The following is a 23,275-nucleotide window of genomic DNA, read 5'->3' on the forward strand; positions in this document are numbered from 1 at the left end:
CCTCTTTCCAGATCTCCACTCTTTTCAACCCCCACGATCCCAAGCCATCTTCCCACAATCAGAGTCATAGTCATAGCCTGTATAATGCGAAAAATCCCGCTGTTCTTTCAACCAATGGATTGCGACCTTAGCTCAGCTGGGAGAGCGTCAGACTGAAGTTCCAACTTCAATCACCTGATATCTGAAGGTCGTGTGTTCGATCCACACAGGTCGCAATTTTTTGTCTTTTTGGCACTCTATCAAGCCGAAGAGTCACGGCAAATAAAATCAGTCAAGCGAGTTAGTGGAGGAGTCATCTATTCTATGTATTTAGAATGAATGATATACTACTTTTTGGTTCCCCTTGAGTTGCTAATGTATGTGTCTGTCATGGTTCTTTTTTGTACTGGTATGTATGATTCGAGTACCAACCAGCTATACTGGTGCCAACACTTATTTGGCAGAAATGCCCAACTCTTCGTAAAACGCCTCGGTGCTAGGCTCTCTGCCCAAAAACTCCTTCAAAAACTCCATCTCTTCGATGCTGCCGCCGCGTTCCAGCACGGTGTGGCGGTATCGTCGGCCTTCCTTACCATCCATCGGGTTCTTCTTGAAGAAAGAATGGAACATGTCCAACGAGAAGACTTCAGAATAGAGGTAGCCATAGTAGCCGGCATCGTAACCGCCGAGGAAATGACCGATGGTGGCATATCGGTTGCCCCATTCACTAGCACATGTTAGTAACGAGCGACACAATCAGGTGGAATGGAGAAATGGGGAGGTCATACATAGTTTCACCGGCATCCTCCGGGCCCTTGATGCCCGAGATATCGTGACGGAGCTGGTTCCAGAGCCTGCCATAGTGTATATCTTTAGCTTCCTCATTGGACTTCGGGCCATGAACGGTCATGTCAAAAGTTCCGATAACGAGCTGAGACAGCGCGCCGATTGCAGAATTGAGATGCTTGGTCTTTACCAGCTTCTCTACAAGCTCGTCGGGGATGCTTTCTCCAGTCTCCCAGTGCTTCGACAGCGATTTCAATACACTTGGCGTCCAGCACCAGTTCTCAAGCATTTGAGAGGGTGCTTCGACGAAATCAGCCACGGTGGCAGTGCCATGGGTATAGCTAAAACGAGATCGGCCAGCAAGGTCATGGATGCCGTGGCCAAGCTCGTGGAAGAAGGTGACGACTTCATGATGCTTGAGCAGCGACGGCTTGGTCGCGGTAGGCTTGCTAAAATTGCACACCAGGGAGGTTGAAGGGTAGCTTCTCTTTCCATCCACCGTGAGGAAGCCGGGCTCGATTCCAAAGTTTGCATAGTGTCCGTACTTGTTGTCTCTAGGGAAGAGATCAAGGTATAGGTAGCCACAGAACTCACCGCCCTTAGCGGGCTCATCCCAGACGCTGTAAATGATGACATCTTCATGCCAGGAAATGTCTTCAGCTTTTCCACTGGGGCTCAGTCGCGCGCGATCCTCCGGGCCGAGCTCAACAAAGACGAAGCCAAAGATTTCTTCAAAAATCTTCAGCATGCCAGCAAATGTTGATTCTGCTGGGTAGTACTGTGAGATTGCGACCTCGTCTACGCTGTACTCCTTTTCTTTCATGATTCTCGTATAGTAACCGGCGTCCCACATATAAAAGTTGCCATCAAAGGGGATGCCGCGCTCTTCATAGTCTCGCTTCTTGTATTCTGTGAGTTTCTGGACTTCCTTCTCACCTCCAGGGGCCAAGCGAGTTCTCAAGTCGCCCAAGAACTCGTTGACGCGGGTCGGCGACTTGGCCATCTTCTCCTCAATCCGGACGCTTGCATGGTTCGGGTAGCCTAAAAGTCGAGCAGCTTCATCTCGAAGCACCATAATCTCCTTGAAGATTTCGACATTGTTGTTTACCTAGATATTCCGTGTCAGCCAAAGATTATGATATTGCTTGGAGAGAGAACCCCAGTGGGCTGGATTCATACCTTGTTGGAATCCGCAATCATATATCTGCGTCTGGTATTTTCATGTATAGCATACTTGCTCAAGGGGGTAAAGTGGTTGTATTTGAATGTGACCTTCACTTTTCCTTCGTTTTCGCCGGTTCCCTTTTCGAGCGTGTCGACATCAATATCATCCTTGGGCACTCCCTCGAGCTCCTGGGGAGTAAACCAGACTCCACCCTTTTCCTCGTTGAGATTCTTCTTGCCCTGGATGCAGAGTTGACTCAGGCGCTTCTGGATCTCCTTGAAGCGTTCCCTCTTCTCCCCAGGTGGAAGAAGCAAGCCGTTGCGGATGTACTTTTGGCGTTCCTTCTCTAGGATATGGAGCGACTCTTTGTCCAAGTTTTGAGACTCTCGAGTGGCATAGGCCGCGTCCACCAGCTTGAACACATCTTCTCGCATCTTTGCTTCAATATAGAAATCGTTCAAGAGCTCTTCCGCCTTGGTGGAAGCTTCACGGAGGGACTCGTTGGTCGATACATGTTGATAAAAGGTCAGGATGTTCTGGGGGCCTGAGGAATCGTTGCCATCAATGAGGATGGGCTTCAGAGTGTTGTCGAAGGTGGCAGTCTCGGGAGTCACGCTGGCAACGATTTGATCCAAAACGCTCTTGCTCTGGTCAGTGCTCTTCTTCGCATCGGCCAGGATGGATTCAGCCGTAGCTGTAAAGACCGGCGGCCGCTGCGGCGGGTTTCGAAATTGCTCGGGAGCCATGCTGCTGGTGGTCAAGAAGCGACGATATGACGGAAGACGGGCTATTCCTTGCAGCCGTACGTGACTCGCAAGAGAGTTGAGGCGCAGAAGAGCTCGTTGGGAAGCCAGGGTTGCGGCGAGAAGGAGCACGAGGAGGGAGAGGAGGAGAAGGAGGGGCTTTATGGCACGAGGTCGCTCCAGCTCGATGACGGGCTGTCCTTACGTACGAAGTACAAGCTTGGCCGGAGGTTCTGACCCAAATTGGCCCGCTTGGACTGCAGGACGTATGACAGCGTGATGTTGCTTCAGCCTACCAGAAGGGCGGAAATTGAGTGCTGGTGAGGGGTAGGTAGAGTGATGCCCAGAGACGAGACAGTTTGACGCGGCAGAACGCGGCTTTGGGTCGAACAGTGTGAATTGGGAGCCCAGATGGAAAACGTTAATTGTGAAGATTGATTTATTACATTGTTATACTACTGTAGTATTGTGTTGTACTCGTATTGCATTGTTTATTTAGTGCGGATAAATGGCTGCTGGCTTCAGCCGCCTCTCGCCTCCCATGGGGCAGAGGCTGTTCTCATAATAGCTATTAGACTTTACAAAAGGCATCATTAATGCTAAGCTAGGCCGCTTAGTAGCTTCTTCAACGGCGCCGAGAACGCCGGATTTGTACTGAAGAAATGCCAAGTCGGTCCAAAGCAGCAAGTAATGCTATTGCCACCTATTGTACTCGTATGCAGTCAAGGCAGTTTACTGGCGTGGGCAATAAATTCAGTTTGGGCAGCACTACCACATGTCAATACCTTAAGCTCCGGTATTTGCACTTTGGAGTGACTCTATCCGGCAGGTGGTGAGCCGCTAAGCCCAACCGCATCGCGGGGTTGCTCCGCATGCAAAGGGGGGTTGAAGACAGGTTAATCAGCCATGCAATCGGAAAATTAGATGCCAATTTAACGGTTATAACAAGGTTGATTTACAACCTAATTGCAAGATACAGTAGCTACCTACGTCTTTGATACTTTATATGGGCATGGAACAATTTACTACTGCCTATCAAGGTAGTAGTCACCCTCACATCAAGTAAAATATTCCGATTCAAGAGGTGTTTGGTCGACTCATTTCATTGTGCACTCCAAGTACCAACACATATTCATATTCCACTGGTAGCAAACAAAGTCTACGGCCATCCCGTACAAAAGAAAAATTCATCAATCCCAAGCGTGCCCAATTTCACTGCCATAATCAAAACAAACACATAGCAACGCCATCCCGTTCGCAGATGCACTTAGATGCCACCGGGGGTTAGGTTCTTCGTACAAGGGGAATCTTAGTTGGCGAGGATAGTTCGGACAAGATCTGCGGAGAAAACAAGCGCACGGTCAGCAACCTAGATGTGATATATGGGGAGACAAGTGCAGGCAAAAAAAGCCATGCCGGTGAGGTTGTACCTGTGTAGTTGATCTGGCCAGAGCTGGTGTCCACAGCCTTGAGCAGCTCGTCGACCTCCTCCTCCGTCATCTTCTCGCCCAGGTTGGTCAGGATGTACTTGAGCTGGCCGACGCCGATAAAACCCGTCATGTCTTTATCAAAGACTTGGAAGCCACGGCAATATTCTTCGGGCTCGCCAGGGTCGCGGAATCCGCCGGGTCGGTTCAGGATGCGCTGGAAGGTCTCGAAATCAACTGTACCAAGGGGGGCAAGAGTCAGCACGGCTGCGCATTATCGACAAAACGAGAACGGGAGGATATGCGAAACCTACATTCGCCTCCAAGGCCCTTCTCCAGCTCCTGGATCTCGGCCAGCGTGGGGTTCTGGCCGCATGCTCGCAGCAGGTCGCCCAGGGAGTCGACGGCACAGCGACCGTTGCCGCGCTTGTCGAACAGGGCAAAAGCCTCCTTGTAGTTGGTCGAGGCCTGGGAATCAAACTGATTAGAAGCCATGTTTTTTATCTTTGTTTCTTCCTCGTTTCGTTTCTGAAAATGTGCAAATGCCGGGCTGAAGCGCAAGTCTCTCGAATGCGACCGGGTGGTGCAGCTTCTTTTCGCAGGAGAAATGGGGGACAAGCGATTTGTTTTGGGATATTTTGGCTTTCGAGTTGCGCGCAAAACGGGAAGCAACAGGTGCTGGCGAATCATGTGCGGCGCCAGCACCAGACGAACTCGAGCCGGCTTTGTTTACATCGAGCGGTGCTGGGGCAACTCACCATTGTGATTGGTGTCTTAGCTTTTGCTTTGTCAGATGGGACTGTCTCTGTGTCGCTGTCGCAAAGTCGGTTCAGCACGCGTGTTCCAAAACCGTCGTTAATGATGTCTTTCAGACTCAACAATGATGCAAAGTTGAAAATGACAACAAGAGGTCTGCGTCTCCTGACATTGATGCCCCACTGGGTCCCCTTGCCTGGTCCTGACGGGGCAACGAGTCAATAGTCGGCATCGCAGCCAATCGACCTGTCGCTTGTCGTGGAGGCGGTCTGTATAATTAGGCGGCATAAGGATGGATGATTTGCTGCCGTGGTTTATGCCGTGCATTGCGCCCCATAACAACGCTACGGTTCTGATTATGCATCTTCTACGGAGTAGTCTGGAGTAGTATTGCCGCTGTTCACCAAGAATAGAGCAGGACCGGGGTTTTCAAACAGCCTCCGTCTCACTGCCTATCGTAGAGTGCTGCAGTTTCCAAAACACAAGAGCGAGCATCACACCAAGGATTGTTAGTATCTATAGATGATAATAAGGTCATAAGAATTACACAGGGCATTGCAGATATACAGTCTGCCTTATTGTTGGGTATTTGCCTGCAGCTGAATATTGTGTATGAGCAATAACCTTACTGTAATGATCTGTCGCCAACTCTGTTTACACTGACGGGTTGGCCTCCTTGGACTCTGTAGGCCGCCTACCCTATAGCTCACTATGTCATCTCGAGGGTTTCCCCATCTTCTCGATTCGGCAGCAAAGTATTCATCTAGTTGCTACTCTGTCCGATCATGACAAATAATTACAATCTCAACCAGTTGTTATCTATGTCTATGCCGTTCATCCGTCAAATGTTACCTTGAAGTGCCATCCTGAGATAACCTCAACATGTTCCGACAATCAACCGATGAGGACTTCCTGTGATTAATCACGTCAGCTAGCCGGCTCCGGTGCTTAGAAATATCCTCATAAAGAATACTCAATCCCTCTCAAACGAATTATCTCACAAGTAAATACCTCTCCTCTCACAAATCACACAATTACAGGAACCATGGCTGCAGTCACCGAGGCCACGGCCAAGCGCTTCTTCTCATCTCCCTTCTTTGCGGTTGTGGGAGCTAGCTCCAACCCCGCCAAATTTGGTCACAAAGGTTCAACACAAGCCCCTCCTTCATGCCCTTTGATATCAGAGCATCTCACTAATTCGGTCGTTTTCTTTAATAGTTCATGCCTGGTATCTGAATCATGATCTGCCCGTCACTCCCATCAACCCAGCGTCCAAGACTGTCACGGTGAATGACGAGGATTATCCTACATTGCCAGATGTGAAGTCACTACCGAAGCCAACGGAAACGTCTGTCTCCATCATCACTCACCCCGGCATCACCATCAATGTCCTCAAGGAAGCCAAGAGCGTTGGTATTCCTGCAGTCTGGCTGCAACCCGGCACTTTTGACAAGGATGTTCTGGATTTCGCTCTGGCTGACGGAACTTTTGAGGCTGTTGTCTACGGAGATGGAGGCCGGGGCTCTGAGGGCTGGTGCGTCCTTGTTGATGGTGGAAAAGCTTTGAAGGATGCTGGAAAGTTGTAGTGTAGCTCTGAATTGCTGCTATTGGACGGCCAAACCGACAGAGGTCTTCTCAATTGAAATACTATCTGTGGTCATTATGCCCGTTATCGGACTCACCCTAGCGTGCACCTGTTTGGCTGAATGAGATTAGACCGAATGAGATTACAGAGGTGATGACTTCAATTCAAGAGACGGCTCATCTGTTCAGCTTATGAACAACCACCTATTTGCATATGAATGCACCAGATGCAATCCAGCATTGCACCTGTTGGCTGTATAAAAGCTCTCTATAAATAGAACACATTATAATTGGAGAAAGAGGGCGCCTAAATAAAATCGTTGGGTGGTATATGGGCCGTGTGAATGACATTCCATATAAAGATGGCATGGAGATTGAGATATAGCAATTGGTATGAAAAATTGTAGTAGATACTTGGGTAGAAGGCCAGACAAAGCGACGTTATGTAAATAGATCCAATGCCACGGCGTACGTTTTAAATGAAGACCTCCGGAAAGCCAACGTAAGTACATCCTCTATCCCCCATCTCTTATGGACGATGGCGGCTCAGTTCAAGATTCTCTGTTATACCTTGGATAATCTATATATCAAGTTACTCCATTCTATATATCTTATGCTTCTATATAAACTACATTAGTACCATCGTATCCATCTCATCATACTAAAGAAGACCGAGAACAATGCCTTTGCGCTCTACTACTATCGGGCTCTGCCATTCTGCGACTACAGCATCCTCAGCCCTTGGTCACCATCCAACCTACCGTTTACCTTATGATGGACTTTGAAAATGAAAGTTGAGAAAAGGAGCTGTGGCCAATTGTAATGTAAGTTCAGTTGTATATCCAACTTATTACAACCAAGCTCCTATTATCTGGTCAATGATCCATGGATTGCAAATTACAATGCCAGCCCTCCCTAGCGTGGCGCTTCCAGGGGCTTCCAGGGAGCCAAGCGCTGTAAGTTCAGTGGCTGAAGCCGCGCCCCACCCCTGCGATGGAAGTAAACAAACGCGCTCGCGGACCCACGTCACGATGCAGCGTCAAACAAACAATCAACTGTTGTCTCAGCTGCTGTCCATTCTTGCAGGCCCAATCTCGACTCGACTCCCCCAATCGAAGCCGAAACCTCGATATCCCACCTCTATCAGGTCTCAACAAAGTACGAATACCTCGCAATCACGTCTCGCAAACCGCCGATATACACCCAGTTGGCACTTCCTGAGATGCTGCTCTTGTGCCTCTGATAGTCGGTTAAGAGCTTTGCGCCCTTCGTGCCTGCGTTGTCTCTTGTTCACGCCATTCCGACACAGAACCAAATACGAGTATACAACAACAAGCTTCCAGCTGCTATCCCTCGCCTACGCCTGAGGCGATCCTCAACATGGCCACAGAATTTGATCAGTATTTTACCTACGAAGCCCGCCTGGCTTCCTTTCAGAAAGCCACCAGGAAGCGCGGATCAACAACTGGTGGCCGAGCAGCCAAGGCCCTCAATTGGCCCCATAAGCAGATTTCTATCGCAAGCGTACGCACCCTATTATTATTAGGTAGCGCATCGATGGGAGACGTGCTGACCTCCTCTGTAGCTTGCCAGGGCCGGGTTTGTGTTTAGACCAAGCCCTGATAGCCCAGATAACACTGTTTGTTTTCTATGCGGAAAGGGACTCGATGGATGGGAAGCAGGCGATGACCCGATATACGAGCACGTCAAACATGCCCCCCATTGCGGCTGGGCAATAGTTGCTGCCATTGAGGTTGACATTGGCGACTACGGACGAGAGGATCCCAACGACCCCGAGATGATTGAAGCACGTAGAGCGACTTTTGCGGACCGATGGCCTCACGAAAACAAAAAGGGATGGAAGTGCAAGACTAAGCAGGTTTGTTGCCGCTCTAGAAGATGAAACCTAGGAACTGAAATATCATGCTGACATCTTACCAGCTGGTGGATGCTGGGTGGAAGTACACCCCGACCGAAGAATCAGACGACATGGCTACGTGTACATACTGTCAACTGGCACTTGATGGATGGGAGCAGGGTGACAAACCTTTGTGAGACTTGACTATCTGTCTCCTGGCCCGTACAGACTGACTAACTGTCATCTAGAGATGAACATTACAATCGGTCCCCTGATTGTCCTTTTTTCTCCCTAATTAGCCAATATAGGGCGCTGGGAAAAGGCTCTGGACGTGGAAAAGCATCGCGCAACTCGGCATCATCTGTTCAGTCTTATGGGACAGCCGCCGCCGACATTTCAAATGCTAGTGATGTGAGCATAGGACCTGAAGACAGTGTTCTTACAACTGCGTCTTCGGCTTCACAACTGGACATGAAAAAACCCAGAGCAAAGAAGGGGGCCGCGGCAAAGGCTGGTAGAAAGAAGATCCAGAAAGATGAACAGTCTGAGCTGGACCAGAGTAGCCAGATGGAGGAAGAAACACAGCGCCCAAAGGCTAGGCGCGGCAAGAAGAGACCGAGCGACGCAGTGGAAGACCCGGTACTGAGTTCAACAGACGGGCCCATATCGAAAAAACGAGCGTCACGAACCCCTAGCGTTGGTAGCATTGATGGTGTTCACGAATACGACTCCGAGGCGACCGACATCTCTAGGGCTTCCTACAAAAAGAATGCAGCGCAGCCTCCTTCCAAGAGGGGTCGTAAGGGCGCCCCGAAGTTGATCTCGCATGCATCCATGGCGTCCTTACGGGCTCGCGGGGGGATTCCAGACGATGATGAGATTGAACGTGAGCTGGAGGCTGACCTGGATCGACAATTCACCGACGATGAGGAGATTTCATACGATTCTGACTTGTTACGAAACAAGGTTAAAGCAAATAGAACTGTGACAGACTCGGAGAATGAGGCTTTTCGACCCGCAAAGCCAAGGTCGCCTGAGTATGCCATGTTTGATCCGGCGGTGCCCGAACCCGCTGAGGATGAGCTTGATGACGAGCTTAAAGCCTTACAGGCTGAGATGGAGGTTGACGAAGCAGAGCAGCCCCCGAAACCTAAAAGAGGTCGCAAAGCTGGTGTGCAAAAAGGGGCAAAACAAGTCAAGGCCCAAAAGGTCCAACAAGAGACTGAGTCCGAATTCCCAGAGTCACAGCAGGAAGAAGAGGGAGTGGGATCGGCTGGCATTAGTGCGGGCAGCACTGCTGCTGGAAAGCGAGGGCGTGGACGGCCAAGGGCCTCGCTCGGATCGCAAGATGAATCTGCCACTCTTGATGTTGCTGAGTCGTCACAACAATCGATTAAGCGCGGACCGGGTCGACCTCCGTCTAGGTTGTCATTAGCATCTCTATTGTCCGCTGAGACTGGTGATGCCCCTCCTGCTGATGCCCCCATAAAGCGAGCTCGTGTTCGACCCTCAAATGCGTCATTGCTGTCACTAGAGTCAACGGGGTCGGATGAAGACATCTTGGCTGCGCCTGCCCCGGCACCAAAACGTAGGGGACGGCCGTCTAAAACCACTTCGATGTTACACGGTCCTCGCGATATCGCGGCTGTTGAGAAGAGCAAAGAGTCTCTTGCGCCTGGGAAGCGTGGACGCGGAAGACCGGCTAAGAAATTGGTCGAAGCGATACCCGTGGAACCTGTAGAGACGGAAGTCGAAGATGACTTTGTCGAAGCTCAGGAATCAGTGGAGGAACCTATGCGATTGCCTAGGCAGTCGCCAGTCCGAGCCATTTTCTCTCCTAGGGGAGCGGCTGGGTCCCTGGCAGCGTTGCCTGGTACTCCGTCCAAACTTTTGTCGCCCGTACCTTCGGCTAGGCAGGCGGTTCTGTCGCCTTCGCAATCTCCTCAGTCATCAGACGCAGAGAACCAGCCGCCCTCCAATCTCACCGCTGCCAAGCGCCTTGTGCTGGCTCCCAAGGCGTCAACTCCCACCCATGGATCACCTTCGAAGCGCAACGTTATGGCCGGTGTTCGAAGCACAACGCCATGGGTAACGGCGAGTCTGGAGGCGATATTTGAGACGCCGCTCGAAAGTCCGGGCAAGGAGAATGAGGTAGATCGTTTTTTGAAACGAGGAAAGGAATTGACCAGTCCGGAAAGACGGATGACTGTGGAAGAATGGATTTACTTTAACGCAGCCGAGGCAGAGAAGAAGCTCAAGTTCGAATGCGAGTCTTTGGTCAACCGATTCGAGATGGAGGGCACAAGAGCTATTAAAGTTCTAGAAGGGTTGGAGGTGGACGAAACCAGCTAACGGAAGCCCGAGTCAATGTGTGATGCGTTGTATATGATGGCGTGCATGGAATCATGGGAGGAGTTTTGTTCTTCTTTTTTTCTCTTTCTGATTTGGCAAATGGATACATCATGGGCACAAAGGATGATATGACGATTGAGTCTTGGCTTTTTGCATTTGGGATTAGAATTGGGCGTTAGAAACAGGTCTAATTGGGGCTCGAATCGGTGACAGTGGGAGATTAGCTGCGATGTATAGCTGCAGTGAGGGGGCATTTTCAATGCTGACGATGGTTCACCCTGTTGGCTTTACATGTGATTTTAGTCAGTCGAATACAGCACGATGTTTGACCGCTGTATGCTCTAGGAAGACGATTATCTTCTGTGCTTGCTTCTGTGAGATGATGTTGCCGCATTTGTGTCTATCAAACACCAGCTAACTCAGTAGCTCTTTTCTCCTTGCATTGGTTTGTTCTCTTTGCGTGTTGGAGAGTCTCACGACTCTAGCTTTTGGAATGATACTGTTGCATACCTATGGCTGGATTTAGCGCGTGGCGGCTGATGGTTCCAAGACGGCTGATTGACAAGCTTTCATGCCATTCATTGTCACGAGTTAATGACGGAGCAGTATTCATTACATTCTACTATAAAATAAATGCATTTATATATTGTGACGACACGAAAACAAGAGCCCTCCTTGAGACTCAATGGACAAGGAATACACCCTCAGTACAAGCAACCCTTTGTTTATAAGCTATGCCATGGACGAGGGTTATACTTTGCTATGTTGATGGGGTTGGGTCTGTCAGCTGGGTGATGCTTAGCTAGATGAGGCGTTGTCGATGGCTTGGAATGGCATGCCGGAATGGAGACTATGTCTTTTCTGACATGTTCCAAGGCCATCTTGCTGATTTCTCTCTCTTCCACTTATACTTATATGGCATTCAAGAACCCAGTTCGTTTGAATAGAGCGAAGGAATTCACAGCGTTATCATATCCTAAAGAGAAATTCAAGAAAACGTCAATATCAACCAACAGACAGGCAGTATGATCGGATTGTCATACCCGGGATTCATCGTCCCGATCCACAACGTAGACGAATACAACGACTTCGTAACGACTCTCCCGTTCTCGTCATCCGTCAAGCGAAGACTCTCCACGTCAAATAGGAGCACGTCTGTCCAGAATACAGCACAGCCTAGGGAAGACTTTGCGAGGCCGAATAGGACGGGCGTGATGAAGAGGTTACGCTTGTTGGTTGATGAGAGAATTCGTTTGAAGAGGGGATACGTGAATCTACAACGGTGATGAAGTGACTGATTAGTACTGGTGTTCTTGTTTTTTGGGTATGTGGATTTGGTGTTGGGATATGGACGAGATGAAGGTAACTGATCGACTGTCGTAGGGGATATCGCTTATTGCGATTCGATGACTTGAGCTCTTTGAAAGAGTAATAACAATAATACGCATGACGACTTGAAGAAAGATTAACGACTCCTATCGTGGTATACTCGGTGATGGCTCATGAACAAACAAAGGGGGAATTTCTCAGCTGCAGAATGGTTTCTATCATTCAACCCTTTTCCTCACTACCATGTATATATGATCACTATGAATCCCATACATTGCATCAATGCAAGCCTACATATCTGAGCCCTTGTGCAACATTTTGTGTAATCCTTCCCGTTTCCCTTCCTATACTCCGTAGTCATATGGCAGACATGCCTTCCTGCTGCCGTGTTGATACCTCATAAAACATATGTGACAAAGTAAGTTGCCTCAATAAATCACATCTAGCTGCGTGCCCACAGCAACAAGTCAAACAAATCATGGCCCAAGGCCTAAATTTCAAGCTTCTCCAATCCCTCTCCAGCTTCATCGACTCTCGTATTGGCGCCTTCGCCAGCGGCCCCTGTCTTCTTGGTGCGCTTCTTGCGTTTTGCCGTGCCCGTAACAACGGGAGCTTCTTGCACCCATCGCGCAATTGCACTGGCGCGGTCTGTCATGAGGGGGTAGTCTCTACCGTCATCGGCAGACCAGCGGCGCGACGTGATATCAGTGTCAGTAGCATCCTCTTTGAGATCTTCGGCCACCCATACATGCATCGGCTTGTCTGTGCCATTTGTGCCATTTGTGCCATTTGTGCCATTTGTGCCATTTGTGCCATTCAAGGCGTCTGGACCGTTTGGACTTATGCTTGTTCCCGGGCTTGGTCTAGGCGTGGTAGCGGTGCCATTGGAAGGCTTGCCTGAAATGACAGCGTCATTCCGCTGAGCACGCTTCTCGTGGGCTTCGATGGCTGCGCGGAATGATGCTTCGTCAGTAACGCGCTCATCATCAAGAGCATCCAATATCGCTTGCTCGCGTATGAGCTCTCTCCGCCGCTTTTCTTCTTCGCCGGCAGCGTCAGAGGACATGCCGTTGATAAGTGCTGCTGCAGCAGAAGCGGCCCTGCCAGCCGAAATCACAGCTGTCTGGGCCTGGTGAGAGTGAATACATGTATGATGGCCACAGCATGGCTCATCGTCGTATATGGGCAGTGGAGCAGGGGAACACAGCGTGTCCCACGAGGAACTGAGGGAAAGCCAGTTTTCAGTACGATGGATGACCTCTGCCCAATCGGCTCGCGCAGGAGACCGGTTCGCTTGAAAGATGGGATACCCGTCGGCAAGCCTGATAAGACGAGCAACCATGTAAGCATGCCGTTGGATCTCTTTGGTGGAGGTCTGGGCGAGGCAATGGGCAAGGAGAAGAGAGTGCAATGCGTCGGCGAGTAACGGGTGATATGTCACACACTCGCATACAGCAGCTGCTTTCGTCGATAACAGCTCTTTTGGAGACTGGTATGAGTCGTGCTTCACCACGGCCTGAGATGGATACGGCGGGAGATCGGTAGGGGGAACAGAGCGAAAGAGGTCAGATAAGGGGTAGACTGTGTGTGACTCTGTCCAACTGCTCGAGTCAATGGCCCTTGAGCTGCGCATGCCGTGCGCGACTAGGTTAACACGATCGTTAAACTCCTTGGCTGCTTTGGCGGGGAGATTGGGTGAATAATCAAAGTGTGAGATGAATGAAAGGAAGTCCTTGATGGCGCGCTTAGCAAATGTCTTGACCAATTTCCGCGCCTCGGCCTGCTTTCGCGCGCCCTCCTTGTTTGGCTCGGGAGAGCTTTTGCCGCTGGCCTCTGCTCCCGCATCGCCATCGTCTGCTTCGCTAGCCATAGATTGCTCATTGGCCTGATTAGATGGCGGTGTTGGTATGCTGTCCAGAACATGTTCGGTGGCCATTGTTAGATACACCGATGCTCTCTGGAAGTATAGCTGCGCTTCAAAGCTGCTAGGTTGATCCTTCTCTGACAAGATGATATCATGGGGCCGTCTCCTAGCTGTGCGTTGCGCCTCCCCAACTTGCATCTCCTCCTGGTTGGGACCATGAGACCTGCGAATGAATTGCGATATAGACAGAGCATGTGTCAAATCGAAAATGGCACCGTCAAAATCTTCCTTGAATATCTTGACAGTTGCGCGAGTTCGCAGCACCTCTGGTTCTGTGGGCCGGTCCTCAATGATATCCGTCAGAGGCTGCAAGCTCGTCGATTCGGCCATTTTCCTTGACGGTATCTTTTCATGGAAAAAGTGCACATATTTGGCGTCGGAATCCTTGGGGCTGCGCTGCAGCACAAGGCTGCCCACATCCTCCAGCGGCGAGGCGCCCTGCATCGTCGCAACGCTGCAGGCGATTTCGTCCAAGCGATACGCCCGTCCCAGCTTCTGGCTGGCCTGCTCTCTCATTCGGAATTTGCGCTCTCTGCTCAGTTTCCCGCCATGGACTGGCGGCGCACCTAGCCCATGCGAGCCCATGGCTGACGATATGCTCGGGAAGCCACCATTGACGTTGGTCAGCGTTGGTGAGGCGATGTCGCTAGCAGCCCTCACAGCAAGATTGGTGGCCTCGTCGACAAGCCGTCGCACCTTGACGAGATCGAAGAAGGAGGCAGCATCGATGGGCCGCGGCGCGGGAGTGTTGTAATTGATGTTGGCAAGGGTCTCGAGCAGCTCAAAGGGCATTTGCAGCCACGGTCCGTGATACGCAGAGATGTGGCGCCAGTGCCTATGTTTCAGATCAAGGTCAGCGAAAGAGCTTGCCAAAAACAAACGATGGTAAAATCATATAAAAAACGGATTGCCATACACATACTTGTTGCGACAGATGACGAGCGAGGGTGAAATGGCCGTCGTTGGAGCCGCATGGGAAATTCTAGATCTCGGTTTAGGACCTGAACTTGACGATGCCTGAGACGCTTGCGCCGTGGCCGATGGCACAGACGGTTGACTTGCACTCCCACTGTCCAGCGAAGCCTCTTCAACCAATGTCTGTCTCACCTTCTTCTTCGCCATGATGATGTTTTTTGAGGGCCCCGGAAGTTCTACCTCCTTGGCATGATCGAGTGCCTCGTACAATCTCCGATGGACGGCAGAAAGTCAACAAGACGTGGGGTGGTGGAGTAGCTAGGAAGAGATCGACAAGAACCGATTGGCGATGCTAGAAAGAGGATGCTGGTGTTGGATTAAAGCTATTAGCAGGGAGAGAAAAAAAAATAATGAGGAGAGAAAAAGGCTAAAGGATCATGTGTGTTGCAATAGAGGCTCCAATCCCAGAATTTTTACAACAGAAATTCAGAAGGGAAAAACAAAGAAAGAAAAAAAAAGTTGCTATGATGACAGTGCCAAATGCAGGTGCCGGTGGTGGCTGCCAGTGGTCGGAATCCCAATCACGTGAAGCTAACCTTTTGAGTTGCGATTAAGTTTGAGCTCACCTTGGTTCACAATAGTCTGAACACTTTTGATTTCTCTCCTCATTTCATCTCATATTTGTGCCTGGGCTGTTCAGCAACTTGGAGCCAGCCCAATTTATAATTCTTACAACCGGCATTCGTACACTTTTCCTCCTCTGAGCGGCCCAAACAAGCGGGCCTTCGCTACTGTTTTATGAGCTGTCACTGCATGTGCGCTTTGGAAGCAAGGAGAAGGGCATAACAAGAAACTATTGGCAGACAGTTATCGTTTGCCTGCATGGGGGCGCTGCAAGGCCAATCAGCCTCATTTTTAACAGTTGCCCTGCCTTTACAGACCAATGAAGCACGCAGAAGGAGATTAAAAATGTAACCATGTATTAGTGAATTCTTTTTTCCTTTTTCCTGCTGCTTGCTGTTGTTCAGCCGCTGCCCGCTAACCACAAACTCGCAGCATGTGCCCACCCCAACCGTTTGAAAAGGGAAATGAAATTCGGATGTCTACCTGAATCTACCTGAAGAGCCAGCTCAAAAAAGCAAAAAATTCGTCTATCATTAAATGTGTATGAGAAGAGGAAAGAAGAGAAAAGACGCCCATATTCAGCTCCCTACCTACTCACTCCATTACCAGGCCTATCCCTTCTAGTGTCTCACAGGGAGAAGAACATGACAGCAACAACGCCACTCAGCAAAGAGAAGACGGATACTCTATTACCTGAAGCAGCTCCTGGGAAAGGAGCAATGGATGACGTGGCACTTGTAGTGATCTCAGGAGGGACGGTAGCATAGCTGGTCGAAGTGATGGTGACGACGCCAGTTGGACTGGCAGCACCTGTAGGAGAGACACTCGTGGTGTGGTGAGAGCCGGTGGTGTAATGGGTTCCCGTGGGATGGTGATGACTTGTGGTGTTCTGAGCACCAGTGACATTATGAGGAGAACCGGTGGTAACGGGGCCATGGACCGAATGATGAGCACTGGTGGCGGTATGCGACTTTGTGGCAGCACTCGACACTGGCAGCTTGGCAAAGTTGGCGCACGTCAGCCGCGTCTTGTTCGCATAATGGACGACGATCGATCGGTTGCCAAAGAAGGCCGGGTTGTCAGGTGAAAGAGAGGTGTAGAGGTCAAAGTACTCGGCCACGAAGGGATCCGAGATGATCTTGCCGTACTTGCCACTCAGATCACCGACCTGGCAAGTCTCGGGCTTGGAAGCATCGCAAGCGGGCGTCTCGCCGCGATGATACGGGTCCAGATGAGCCAGGGTGCTCGTACAGTTGCCATTGGTAGCCGGCTCTTCGTGGATGTGGTACACTGCATACAAGGGGGTTTGGTTAGCAACTATAACGGCCGTCGCATCACCTTTGACCAGGCCAGCAAAAGAAGTAAACAAAACTCACTAAAGGGGCCGCCGCTTTTGGGGAAGTTTTCGAATTGGACTCTGAACCTGACGCCCTTGCCGCCAGGAGCAGCCACGGCGGAAACAGAGCCCTTGACGTTGCCCGCCAGATCAGCGCCGGCGAAGAAGGGCTTTTTGGGTAGAGTGGCCTTGTATTCGACGCTTTGAGGATTGCCGGTTACGACGGGGGCATCTTTCTCTGCGACGCAGCTCGACACGGCGAGAGAAAGAATAGCAAAAATTCCAGAGGCTCGCATTTTAGAGGTGAAGAGAGGGAAAGTTGATGATTTTCGGTAATGTAACGAATGATATCAAGTATTATTGGGATAATTTGGATAACTTGGATAACTTGGTGCTGTTGGCCATATAAGTATGATGCGATAAGTGAAGAGACAAAGAAGAAAGTGGCAAAACAGCCAGGCGAACAGGGAAACACCAAGCAATTATATGTCTGAACAAACAGACGAACAAGGAGACCAGCAAGAAGAACATGAATGAACATCAAAGCGAGGCAAAGGGCAGACAGTTCAGAGACAGCTCTTGCTCGAGACATTCAGGGCATCCCATCCTCCATCCCGACAAGATCCATGCACGTACCTGACTTTCGAGTCCGAGCCCTTTCGTCTCTTCCCACCCTCGGTAGCAAATAGTGGCAGGCAAGGTTACTTTGAGGCGGGATTGTAGCGAAGTGCGACAGCAATCGATGGTCTCGTTCTCGCTTCGTGGTCGATGAACAGGGCTGTTTGCGCCCTTGATATACTCCCAAATGGTCCGATCTATGACCCGGTATATTCTCGACGAAAATGAAATGAAAATATGAACTGTTTGTTTGTCTGTTCGTTTGTTCAAATCTGTTGGTAGCCGGCTCCCACAGAAACACACACTCGTACACAAGAAATGAAAAGAAAGGGACCTTGCAGCAGCAGCAGCAACAACAACAAAGAGGGATTGGAACACAAAGGTGTTGTTACATCTACCACCCATTCATTCCCTTTTATATTCCCAGGCCTCACATCAGCACTGCCATTGTTTCACACCCATTCGCAGCAAAAAAATACATTTTCGATTGCCGGCTTCCGGTCTGCGCCCATAGCCTGTCTGCCATCGTAAAATAGTACCAGTACATGCCCCCAAACGTTGCGAGGCCACGACGGCTGGTTGGGCGGGCGAGGGCAGCCGATGCGACTCGAGATTTGCGCAAGGGAGCCCCCCCTGGCTGGACGAGATTGATAGGCGGCCAGCCGAGCCGTGATGCGACACTGGGTGGGCCGGCTCAGCCTAAAAGTGCTTCCTTTAGACAGGGATGGATGCGTGTTGTAAGTCAAGCAGCAGCCGCATAAATCCGTGCATCTCTACTGTATACTGGGAGTCGTATTTTGTAGTATGTACCTAGGAGTGAGTGGTGGCTATGTGGTCTGCTGCCGTTTACTTAGAGCGAGAGGGCACATGTAGGTTGCCTCTCTACCACGCCTTGAGCTGGCAACGGCACTTACACCAGTGTAAGATGGATTTCGCCGCACAACTTCGACCATCTCGCCTCGTCCACGTTGTGAAACAAGCAATTGCAGCTTCGCCACTAAGCCATGCTAACAGCCATTCTCTTCCAACGCTTTTCATGGATTTTGTGCAACAATAAACCTGGATTCATCACTATCCCTCTCAGCCCCATCAGAGCCTACTAGCATTCACCCTCTACCTCTCTCCGGTTTATTCACAGGCGGCCAAACGAAACATGGCCAATGCAGGAAAACATCAAAATAGCCCAGTAGATCAAACAGACGCATGCAGATTCGCCGCTAAAAGAAAACATCTCGTTTCAAAGTGCCGCGTCTCCGAAGGGGTCTTATATACAACCGCACGAGTACGTACCTCGCCCATCTCTTAAGCGCCCCAGCGCCCTGCGGCCGCCATTTCCGCGCGCCTACCAACGGAGTCCAGTATAGCACCCCGAAACCTCGCCGCCTAACATCCAAGGCCACAAACTCACCTCCAGCACTACACCGGCGTATTGTCGGGTAGCTCCCGTGCTATCAACTGTGGTAGGTACCTAGGTAGTTGCGCCATTGGAATCTCGAAGCTACGCAACTCTGCATATTCGCCAGCCTCGGAGAACACAACAAAACTACGGAGCTTTACACGAGGCTCTTTTGTTCTTCTTTTTCCCTTTTGCTCTTCTTCGCTTCTTTTTTCCTTCCTTCCGAAGGCGAATCACCGAATCATACCTCCCGTCTTCCGATTTCGCGTGTTTGAACTCGCACGCCCCCAATTCGCCCATCATGAAGCCCGTCGTTAGTTCAATGCAAGCTTGGTCGTGGTACGTCAAAACACTCTTCGGCATGCCTCTCGCGAAACAGCACCCGAGAACAGCGAGAGACTTTATTAGAAGGAAGTTCAAGCTAACGATTGCCTCGTGATTCCCGGCAGCACCGTCATCTCCTTCTTCGCAATCATCATCCTCAGCGTCCTCGCCCTCCTCTACCGCTCCAACCACGAGCAGCTCATGGGCAGCACCAACGACCCTACCGACGGCAAAGCCGTCTCTCGCACCGTCTTCACCGCCGTCTTCGTCTACATCGTGCGTTTCTTCTCTCGACACTTCGAACCGGGTGGCTCAAAATGTTCTGGTTTTTGCTAATTTTGCTCAGGGATTCTTTGTGTTTTGCAGTCTACAGGGCATGCTCCACGTCCGAGAGAATAGAAGGGGCGCGATTTCTTTGTGAAAACCGAGCGGATCATTACGACGAGAGAGCAGTAGCAGCAGCAAACGGGCGTTTTTTTTGGAAGTCTTTTCTTTTCTTTGGTCATTCGATGTTTGCTTCTGGCCTGATGCGAGTGTTGTTTTTTTTCTTTTCCAACTGGCGGAAGATTGCATTGGGGCGACGGTTGTACGGTACGAGGCTGAGCAGTACAAGCCTGCCGGGTGTAACATGATAGGGGAAAATGAATATTTTGATGTTCATGCCATTAGATTTTATGGGGGTCCTCTCAGCTGATTAATCTATGAAACCAGCTTCTTGTTGATCGAATCACTTTATATAATATCAATGTTTGAGATTATCACGGTGTATAGTGTATACTTCGAGTACGAGCTCAATTTGGCCTCATTGCCATATCAAGGAATCGACTTGATGAAGTGCCTTTTTCAAAGATTGCTAAGGTAGCTCAGTAAGATCAACATATCAGCTCAACCAGGAAAGTGAGTCTATGCAAAAATGAAGGATTAGTCCATCATGTAGCTTTGCTGGCACGGGACACAAAGTAGACAATGAGCACAAAAGCAATATTGCGCTTTATCATAATATAAATTCGAGCTCGATAGAGGTCATGCGTTTGTCGTGAAGCTGGTTAGCATCGCAGAGGTAACATCAGCATCACAAAGTAAGAGAAAAGAACGCTGGACCAAGGCAAGCAAGAGAGAAAAATTCTATTTTCATGGCTCGCTGAGCGTAAGATTACACACAGGGCAGTCCCGCCGAGATGGCAAAAGCTGCTGTAGTTGTCGTTGACCATCGGAAGAGTTGATCATATAATGAACATGCATACCCCCAACACGGTAATTGAGCGTTTTGCCCGCTACGTCGACACCCCCTTTTTTTTTTTCTTCCTTCAACTCCTTCCTTGGTTTCGGGCATGCTTCGTCGGGTGTATGATTCATATTGTTTCATGGAACATTTATTTCAGCTTGGACCACAGCTTAGGGGCGGCGCATGCGGTAGCGCAGTGAGCAAGGTGGAAGACTAAAGAGCTCAAGTCAGTTATCAGAACATAGAATAATTGTGAGTCATGAATTGTAATGATTAAGTCGCCGTGCAGCACTCTTGCGATCCATGACAAACAATGGGGGGATATGAGTGAGCCACGTACACTCCTCGACGCAATCCTCCTTGGCCTCGCCCTCGCTCTCCTGCTGGTGGACTCGCTCAACGCACTCGTCGAAGTGGTGCTTGGCGGGGGAGCACTGGGGAGAGTTCTTGCACTCTGGAAAAACACTCCGTGTCAGCAAATAGCGCCCATAAGAAAGACAATTGTCGCCAGCATCCGGATGCGAATGAAAAGCGGAAATGCCTCGCCCCGCACCGCGGCCGCGGGTTTCTTCTCAAAGACGACATTGCGCAAAAAAAGAACAAGACGGGGATGGAAGCAATTGACGAACCTTCCTCGAGCTCCTCCTTGGGGTCCTTGATCTCCTCCTCGTCCTCCTCTTCCTCTTCCTCCTCGTCCTCCTCGGCGGCGGGTTCCTCCTCGGGCTCTTCCTTGGTCTCCTCTACGCTGGCCTCGGGAGCCTCCTGTGATGTCAATCAGCCCCAAGATCCATTGAAAACAGAGCTCTCATGCAGGAATGGGACTACACTTCGACAGCGCAGAGCCATTTGACCGCTCATCCTGTTTTTGCCATAGAAAAGACCAGAGGCCAAATGGCTGCAGAGCTGCCCAAGTGTATTTTTTTTCGGTCCTTCATGCCGCACACATCCCACCTACCTTGGGTTCCTCAGCCGGAGCTTCGGCCTCCACAACACTCCATGGCGTCACCGCCTCAACAATCTCGGAGAAAGCGTCCCAGATACCCATTGCGATGGTTTGGCGAGTGGTGATGTCGCCGTGTGATCGGTTTCCGTGTGCGGTATCGTACGGTTTTGGGTGAGCGTATTGGCAGATCGGGAGCTGTCGGTCAAATTCGCGAAAAGCTGATCCGGAATTGAGGCATTTTGATTGGCCCGACCCGGCCGGCTAAAGTCACGGGATATGTCACATTACTTTCATCTTTGTCAGCCAAAAGCCAGGCAAGCTAGCTGTGGTAGCGTCGGGAGGTTATTGGCAGAGCTGGGGTTGCCCTTTTTGGCTGATCCTCACTCAAGGACTGGGGTTTAAGATCTCCGATCAGCTGGGGGGCTGTATCACCCCCTTACATCCACAGCCAGGACAACGGAGGACCTGACGCCGTGTGCAAAGTGAAACGTCAACGAGACGATATCACACAAAGGGTGGGACAGATGCAACGGCTTCAAGTAGTGAATCCCAAAAACAAAAACTGGCATTTCATCAAGCCAGACCCTGCAACTGTAGGGCCTGGCGGGCTCTAATAACCCCCCTTGTCCATCTGTAATAATAAACCCATGGTTCGAATATAATAGTACTTGTACTTCCGGCGCCATCCAAATCCATCCAAAAGCAACATATTACGGCGACTAAACCGAGCTGTTCAAGTTGGTCCATTCCACAGAGAAGCAAGCGCAAAATCACAACAGAGATTGTTCGTAGTCTCATTAATCGTTTCGCCCAGGCTTGGCTTCGCTACGGAGCACGCAAATTATTCCGTCTACTCTTCTTCGGTACCACGGTCCACCTCGCCACGAATGTGGTCTTCTAGTCGGTTACTGAGTTGCTGAGCTTGCGCCTCGTCGTAGTTTGGCGGCGGCTCGTTGGGAGCACGGCGGCTCGCGGAGCTGTCTGAGCGGTTCGGTGGTGGGACGGCGAGCTGGTCCGACGACGTCGGCTCCTGGCGGCCACCCTCGGCCTCGTAGGCAGGCAGAGGTTCGTCTGGAACGCTGCCGTCCAGCTCCCTGCGCATTTCCTGCCATTGGAAGAGACGCTCTCGCAGGCCAATGTAAGCCTCGTTGAACTCGATCATGCCGCCATCCGAGAAGGTGAATTTGACCTCAACGCGAGGCAGCTCGGGCGGAATTCCACCGCCTGACACGGGAATACAATCTGATTTCCAAACCCATCCCCACCACATGGACGAGGAGGTGGTTGAGTCTTGGAACTTTAGGATGGGAGCGCTGAAGGATTCGAACTTTGGCTCCTGGGTTGGCTTTGCCGGGAGGTAGATGATCTGCCAGGCACATTAGCATATACAGGCGCCCAGGCCATACGGGGTCGTTTCTAAAAGGCTTCACCAACCCGCTTGCTGGTTAGGAAAAGCGCCCCCTTGTCACTCTTGCGCTGGAACGGGACGCAGCGAGCTCTTAGCTCCGGGGGAACAGACAGTTCGCATGATATGCGCGAATCGAGCTTGTACAGGATTGATTCATTCTGCAGCTTCACGAATCCGCCCTGGTTGAGCATTACCCAACTATCGGCATTGTCAGGATCGATCGGCCGCGGGGGAGGTGCGCTCGTGGCGCTCGGGATAAGATAGTCATGAGGATTGTTCATCGTGGGGCGGGGCCCAGGCACATGGTTCCATGAACCTCTGGGCTCGACAGCGGGGCAGAAGGAAGCCGTTGACCAGAACAACTTTCTGGCAGGCGAGCAAAAGGCAAACGATGCGGAACAGACGTGATGGAGGAGGTGGATATGGACAGGTAGGCAAGTCAAGGCAAGGCAAGGTAAAGGAGAGGCTCAGCAGAAGAGAGAGGACCGGAGACGAAGCTAGCTTGCTCCTGTATAGCAAGGCAGACGAAGACGGGCAAGAATAAGAAGAGAGAAGGGGGAGACGAGAGAGGAAGGAGAGTGAC

The 23,275-nt window shown here is 50.6% G+C and overlaps 11 protein-coding genes and 1 non-coding gene across 12 annotated transcripts; 5 read left to right on the forward strand and 7 right to left on the reverse strand.

Moving 5' to 3' along the window:
* The first annotated feature begins 121 nt into the window (after window positions 1–121).
* On the forward strand, window positions 122–215 carry M431DRAFT_t64. The gene has a single exon. It is a non-coding gene; the product is annotated as a tRNA-Phe (tRNA).
* A 217-nt stretch (window positions 216–432) lies between these two features.
* Window positions 433–2,676, reverse strand: M431DRAFT_480024 (hypothetical protein; the record flags this gene model as incomplete). The annotated part of the gene is made up of 3 exons (XM_024915828.1): window positions 433–706; window positions 768–1,873; window positions 1,945–2,676. 3 exons carry the CDS (start codon window positions 2,674–2,676, stop codon window positions 433–435), a joined length of 2,112 nt encoding a protein of 703 aa, XP_024775997.1.
* Window positions 2,677–3,982: 1,306 nt separating this feature from the next.
* M431DRAFT_3509 (hypothetical protein) lies at window positions 3,983–4,595 on the reverse strand (the record flags this gene model as incomplete). The annotated part of the gene is made up of 3 exons (XM_024914478.1): window positions 3,983–4,011; window positions 4,104–4,337; window positions 4,415–4,595. The coding sequence occupies 3 exons, from the start codon at window positions 4,593–4,595 to the stop codon at window positions 3,983–3,985; spliced, it is 444 nt and encodes a 147-aa protein (XP_024775998.1).
* On the forward strand, window positions 4,348–5,138 carry M431DRAFT_372884 (hypothetical protein). Its single transcript, XM_024914655.1, has one exon. It carries the CDS (start codon window positions 4,635–4,637, stop codon window positions 5,079–5,081), a length of 447 nt encoding a protein of 148 aa, XP_024775999.1. The 5' UTR covers window positions 4,348–4,634; the 3' UTR covers window positions 5,082–5,138.
* A 763-nt stretch (window positions 5,139–5,901) lies between these two features.
* Window positions 5,902–6,442, forward strand: M431DRAFT_492777 (hypothetical protein; the record flags this gene model as incomplete). Its single annotated transcript, XM_024917040.1, has 2 exons — window positions 5,902–6,001; window positions 6,075–6,442. The coding sequence occupies 2 exons, from the start codon at window positions 5,902–5,904 to the stop codon at window positions 6,440–6,442; spliced, it is 468 nt and encodes a 155-aa protein (XP_024776000.1).
* A 1,067-nt stretch (window positions 6,443–7,509) lies between these two features.
* On the forward strand, window positions 7,510–10,999 carry M431DRAFT_15029 (hypothetical protein). The gene is made up of 4 exons (XM_024912813.1): window positions 7,510–7,964; window positions 8,026–8,319; window positions 8,382–8,491; window positions 8,547–10,999. Exons 1-4 carry the CDS (start codon window positions 7,821–7,823, stop codon window positions 10,648–10,650), a joined length of 2,652 nt encoding a protein of 883 aa, XP_024776001.1. The 5' UTR covers window positions 7,510–7,820; the 3' UTR covers window positions 10,651–10,999.
* A 1,470-nt stretch (window positions 11,000–12,469) lies between these two features.
* M431DRAFT_492779 (hypothetical protein) lies at window positions 12,470–15,025 on the reverse strand (the record flags this gene model as incomplete). The annotated part of the gene is made up of 2 exons (XM_024917041.1): window positions 12,470–14,738; window positions 14,820–15,025. 2 exons carry the CDS (start codon window positions 15,023–15,025, stop codon window positions 12,470–12,472), a joined length of 2,475 nt encoding a protein of 824 aa, XP_024776002.1.
* Window positions 15,026–16,070: 1,045 nt separating this feature from the next.
* M431DRAFT_80837 (hypothetical protein) lies at window positions 16,071–17,074 on the reverse strand (the record flags this gene model as incomplete). Its single annotated transcript, XM_024922984.1, has 3 exons — window positions 16,071–16,320; window positions 16,432–16,732; window positions 16,819–17,074. The coding sequence occupies 3 exons, from the start codon at window positions 17,072–17,074 to the stop codon at window positions 16,071–16,073; spliced, it is 807 nt and encodes a 268-aa protein (XP_024776003.1).
* A 78-nt stretch (window positions 17,075–17,152) lies between these two features.
* M431DRAFT_372941 (hypothetical protein) lies at window positions 17,153–18,073 on the reverse strand. Its single transcript, XM_024914656.1, has one exon. It carries the CDS (start codon window positions 17,799–17,801, stop codon window positions 17,319–17,321), a length of 483 nt encoding a protein of 160 aa, XP_024776004.1. The 5' UTR covers window positions 17,802–18,073; the 3' UTR covers window positions 17,153–17,318.
* A 657-nt stretch (window positions 18,074–18,730) lies between these two features.
* On the forward strand, window positions 18,731–19,917 carry M431DRAFT_111159 (hypothetical protein). Its single transcript, XM_024911789.1, has 3 exons — window positions 18,731–19,131; window positions 19,242–19,392; window positions 19,463–19,917. Exons 1-3 carry the CDS (start codon window positions 19,094–19,096, stop codon window positions 19,535–19,537), a joined length of 264 nt encoding a protein of 87 aa, XP_024776005.1. The 5' UTR covers window positions 18,731–19,093; the 3' UTR covers window positions 19,538–19,917.
* Window positions 19,918–20,415: 498 nt separating this feature from the next.
* M431DRAFT_138419 (hypothetical protein) lies at window positions 20,416–21,386 on the reverse strand (the record flags this gene model as incomplete). Its single annotated transcript, XM_024912575.1, has 4 exons — window positions 20,416–20,554; window positions 20,682–20,795; window positions 20,971–21,103; window positions 21,297–21,386. 4 exons carry the CDS (start codon window positions 21,384–21,386, stop codon window positions 20,490–20,492), a joined length of 402 nt encoding a protein of 133 aa, XP_024776006.1. The 3' UTR covers window positions 20,416–20,489.
* A 290-nt stretch (window positions 21,387–21,676) lies between these two features.
* On the reverse strand, window positions 21,677–22,890 carry M431DRAFT_506075 (hypothetical protein). The gene is made up of 2 exons (XM_024918748.1): window positions 22,719–22,890; window positions 21,677–22,650 (listed from the first exon to the last, which is right to left on the reverse strand). The coding sequence occupies exons 1-2, from the start codon at window positions 22,881–22,883 to the stop codon at window positions 22,135–22,137; spliced, it is 681 nt and encodes a 226-aa protein (XP_024776007.1). The 5' UTR covers window positions 22,884–22,890; the 3' UTR covers window positions 21,677–22,134.
* Window positions 22,891–23,275: the final 385 nt, after the last annotated feature.

This window comes from Trichoderma harzianum (genome assembly GCF_003025095.1).
Source record: "Trichoderma harzianum CBS 226.95 unplaced genomic scaffold M431scaffold_4, whole genome shotgun sequence".
In the NCBI taxonomy this organism is placed as follows: domain Eukaryota; kingdom Fungi; phylum Ascomycota; class Sordariomycetes; order Hypocreales; family Hypocreaceae; genus Trichoderma; species Trichoderma harzianum.

Bases quoted from the DNA above. Each gene is read 5' to 3' on its own strand.
- M431DRAFT_15029 (XM_024912813.1), top strand. From the start codon at position 7,821: ATGGCCACAGAATTTGATCAGTATTTTACCTACGAAGCCCGCCTGGCT. The intron at 8,320-8,381 runs GTTTGTTGCCGC...ACATCTTACCAG, and splicing joins GGAAGTGCAAGACTAAGCAG to CTGGTGGATGCTGGGTGGAA. The intron at 8,492-8,546 runs GTGAGACTTGAC...ACTGTCATCTAG, and splicing joins GAGCAGGGTGACAAACCTTT to AGATGAACATTACAATCGGT.
- M431DRAFT_111159 (XM_024911789.1), top strand. From the start codon at position 19,094: ATGAAGCCCGTCGTTAGTTCAATGCAAGCTTGGTCGTG. The intron at 19,132-19,241 runs GTACGTCAAAAC...GATTCCCGGCAG, and splicing joins TCAATGCAAGCTTGGTCGTG to CACCGTCATCTCCTTCTTCG. The intron at 19,393-19,462 runs GTGCGTTTCTTC...AATTTTGCTCAG, and splicing joins CCGCCGTCTTCGTCTACATC to GGATTCTTTGTGTTTTGCAG.
- M431DRAFT_372884 (XM_024914655.1), top strand. From the start codon at position 4,635: ATGTGCAAATGCCGGGCTGAAGCGCAAGTCTCTCGAATGCGACCGGGT.
- M431DRAFT_506075 (XM_024918748.1), bottom strand. From the start codon at position 22,883: ATGCTCAACCAGGGCGGATTCGTGAAGCTGCAGAATGAATCAATCCTG. The intron at 22,651-22,718 runs GTTGGTGAAGCC...TGTGCCTGGCAG, and splicing joins TTTTCCTAACCAGCAAGCGG to ATCATCTACCTCCCGGCAAA.
- M431DRAFT_372941 (XM_024914656.1), bottom strand. From the start codon at position 17,801: ATGGGTGGTAGATGTAACAACACCTTTGTGTTCCAATCCCTCTTTGTT.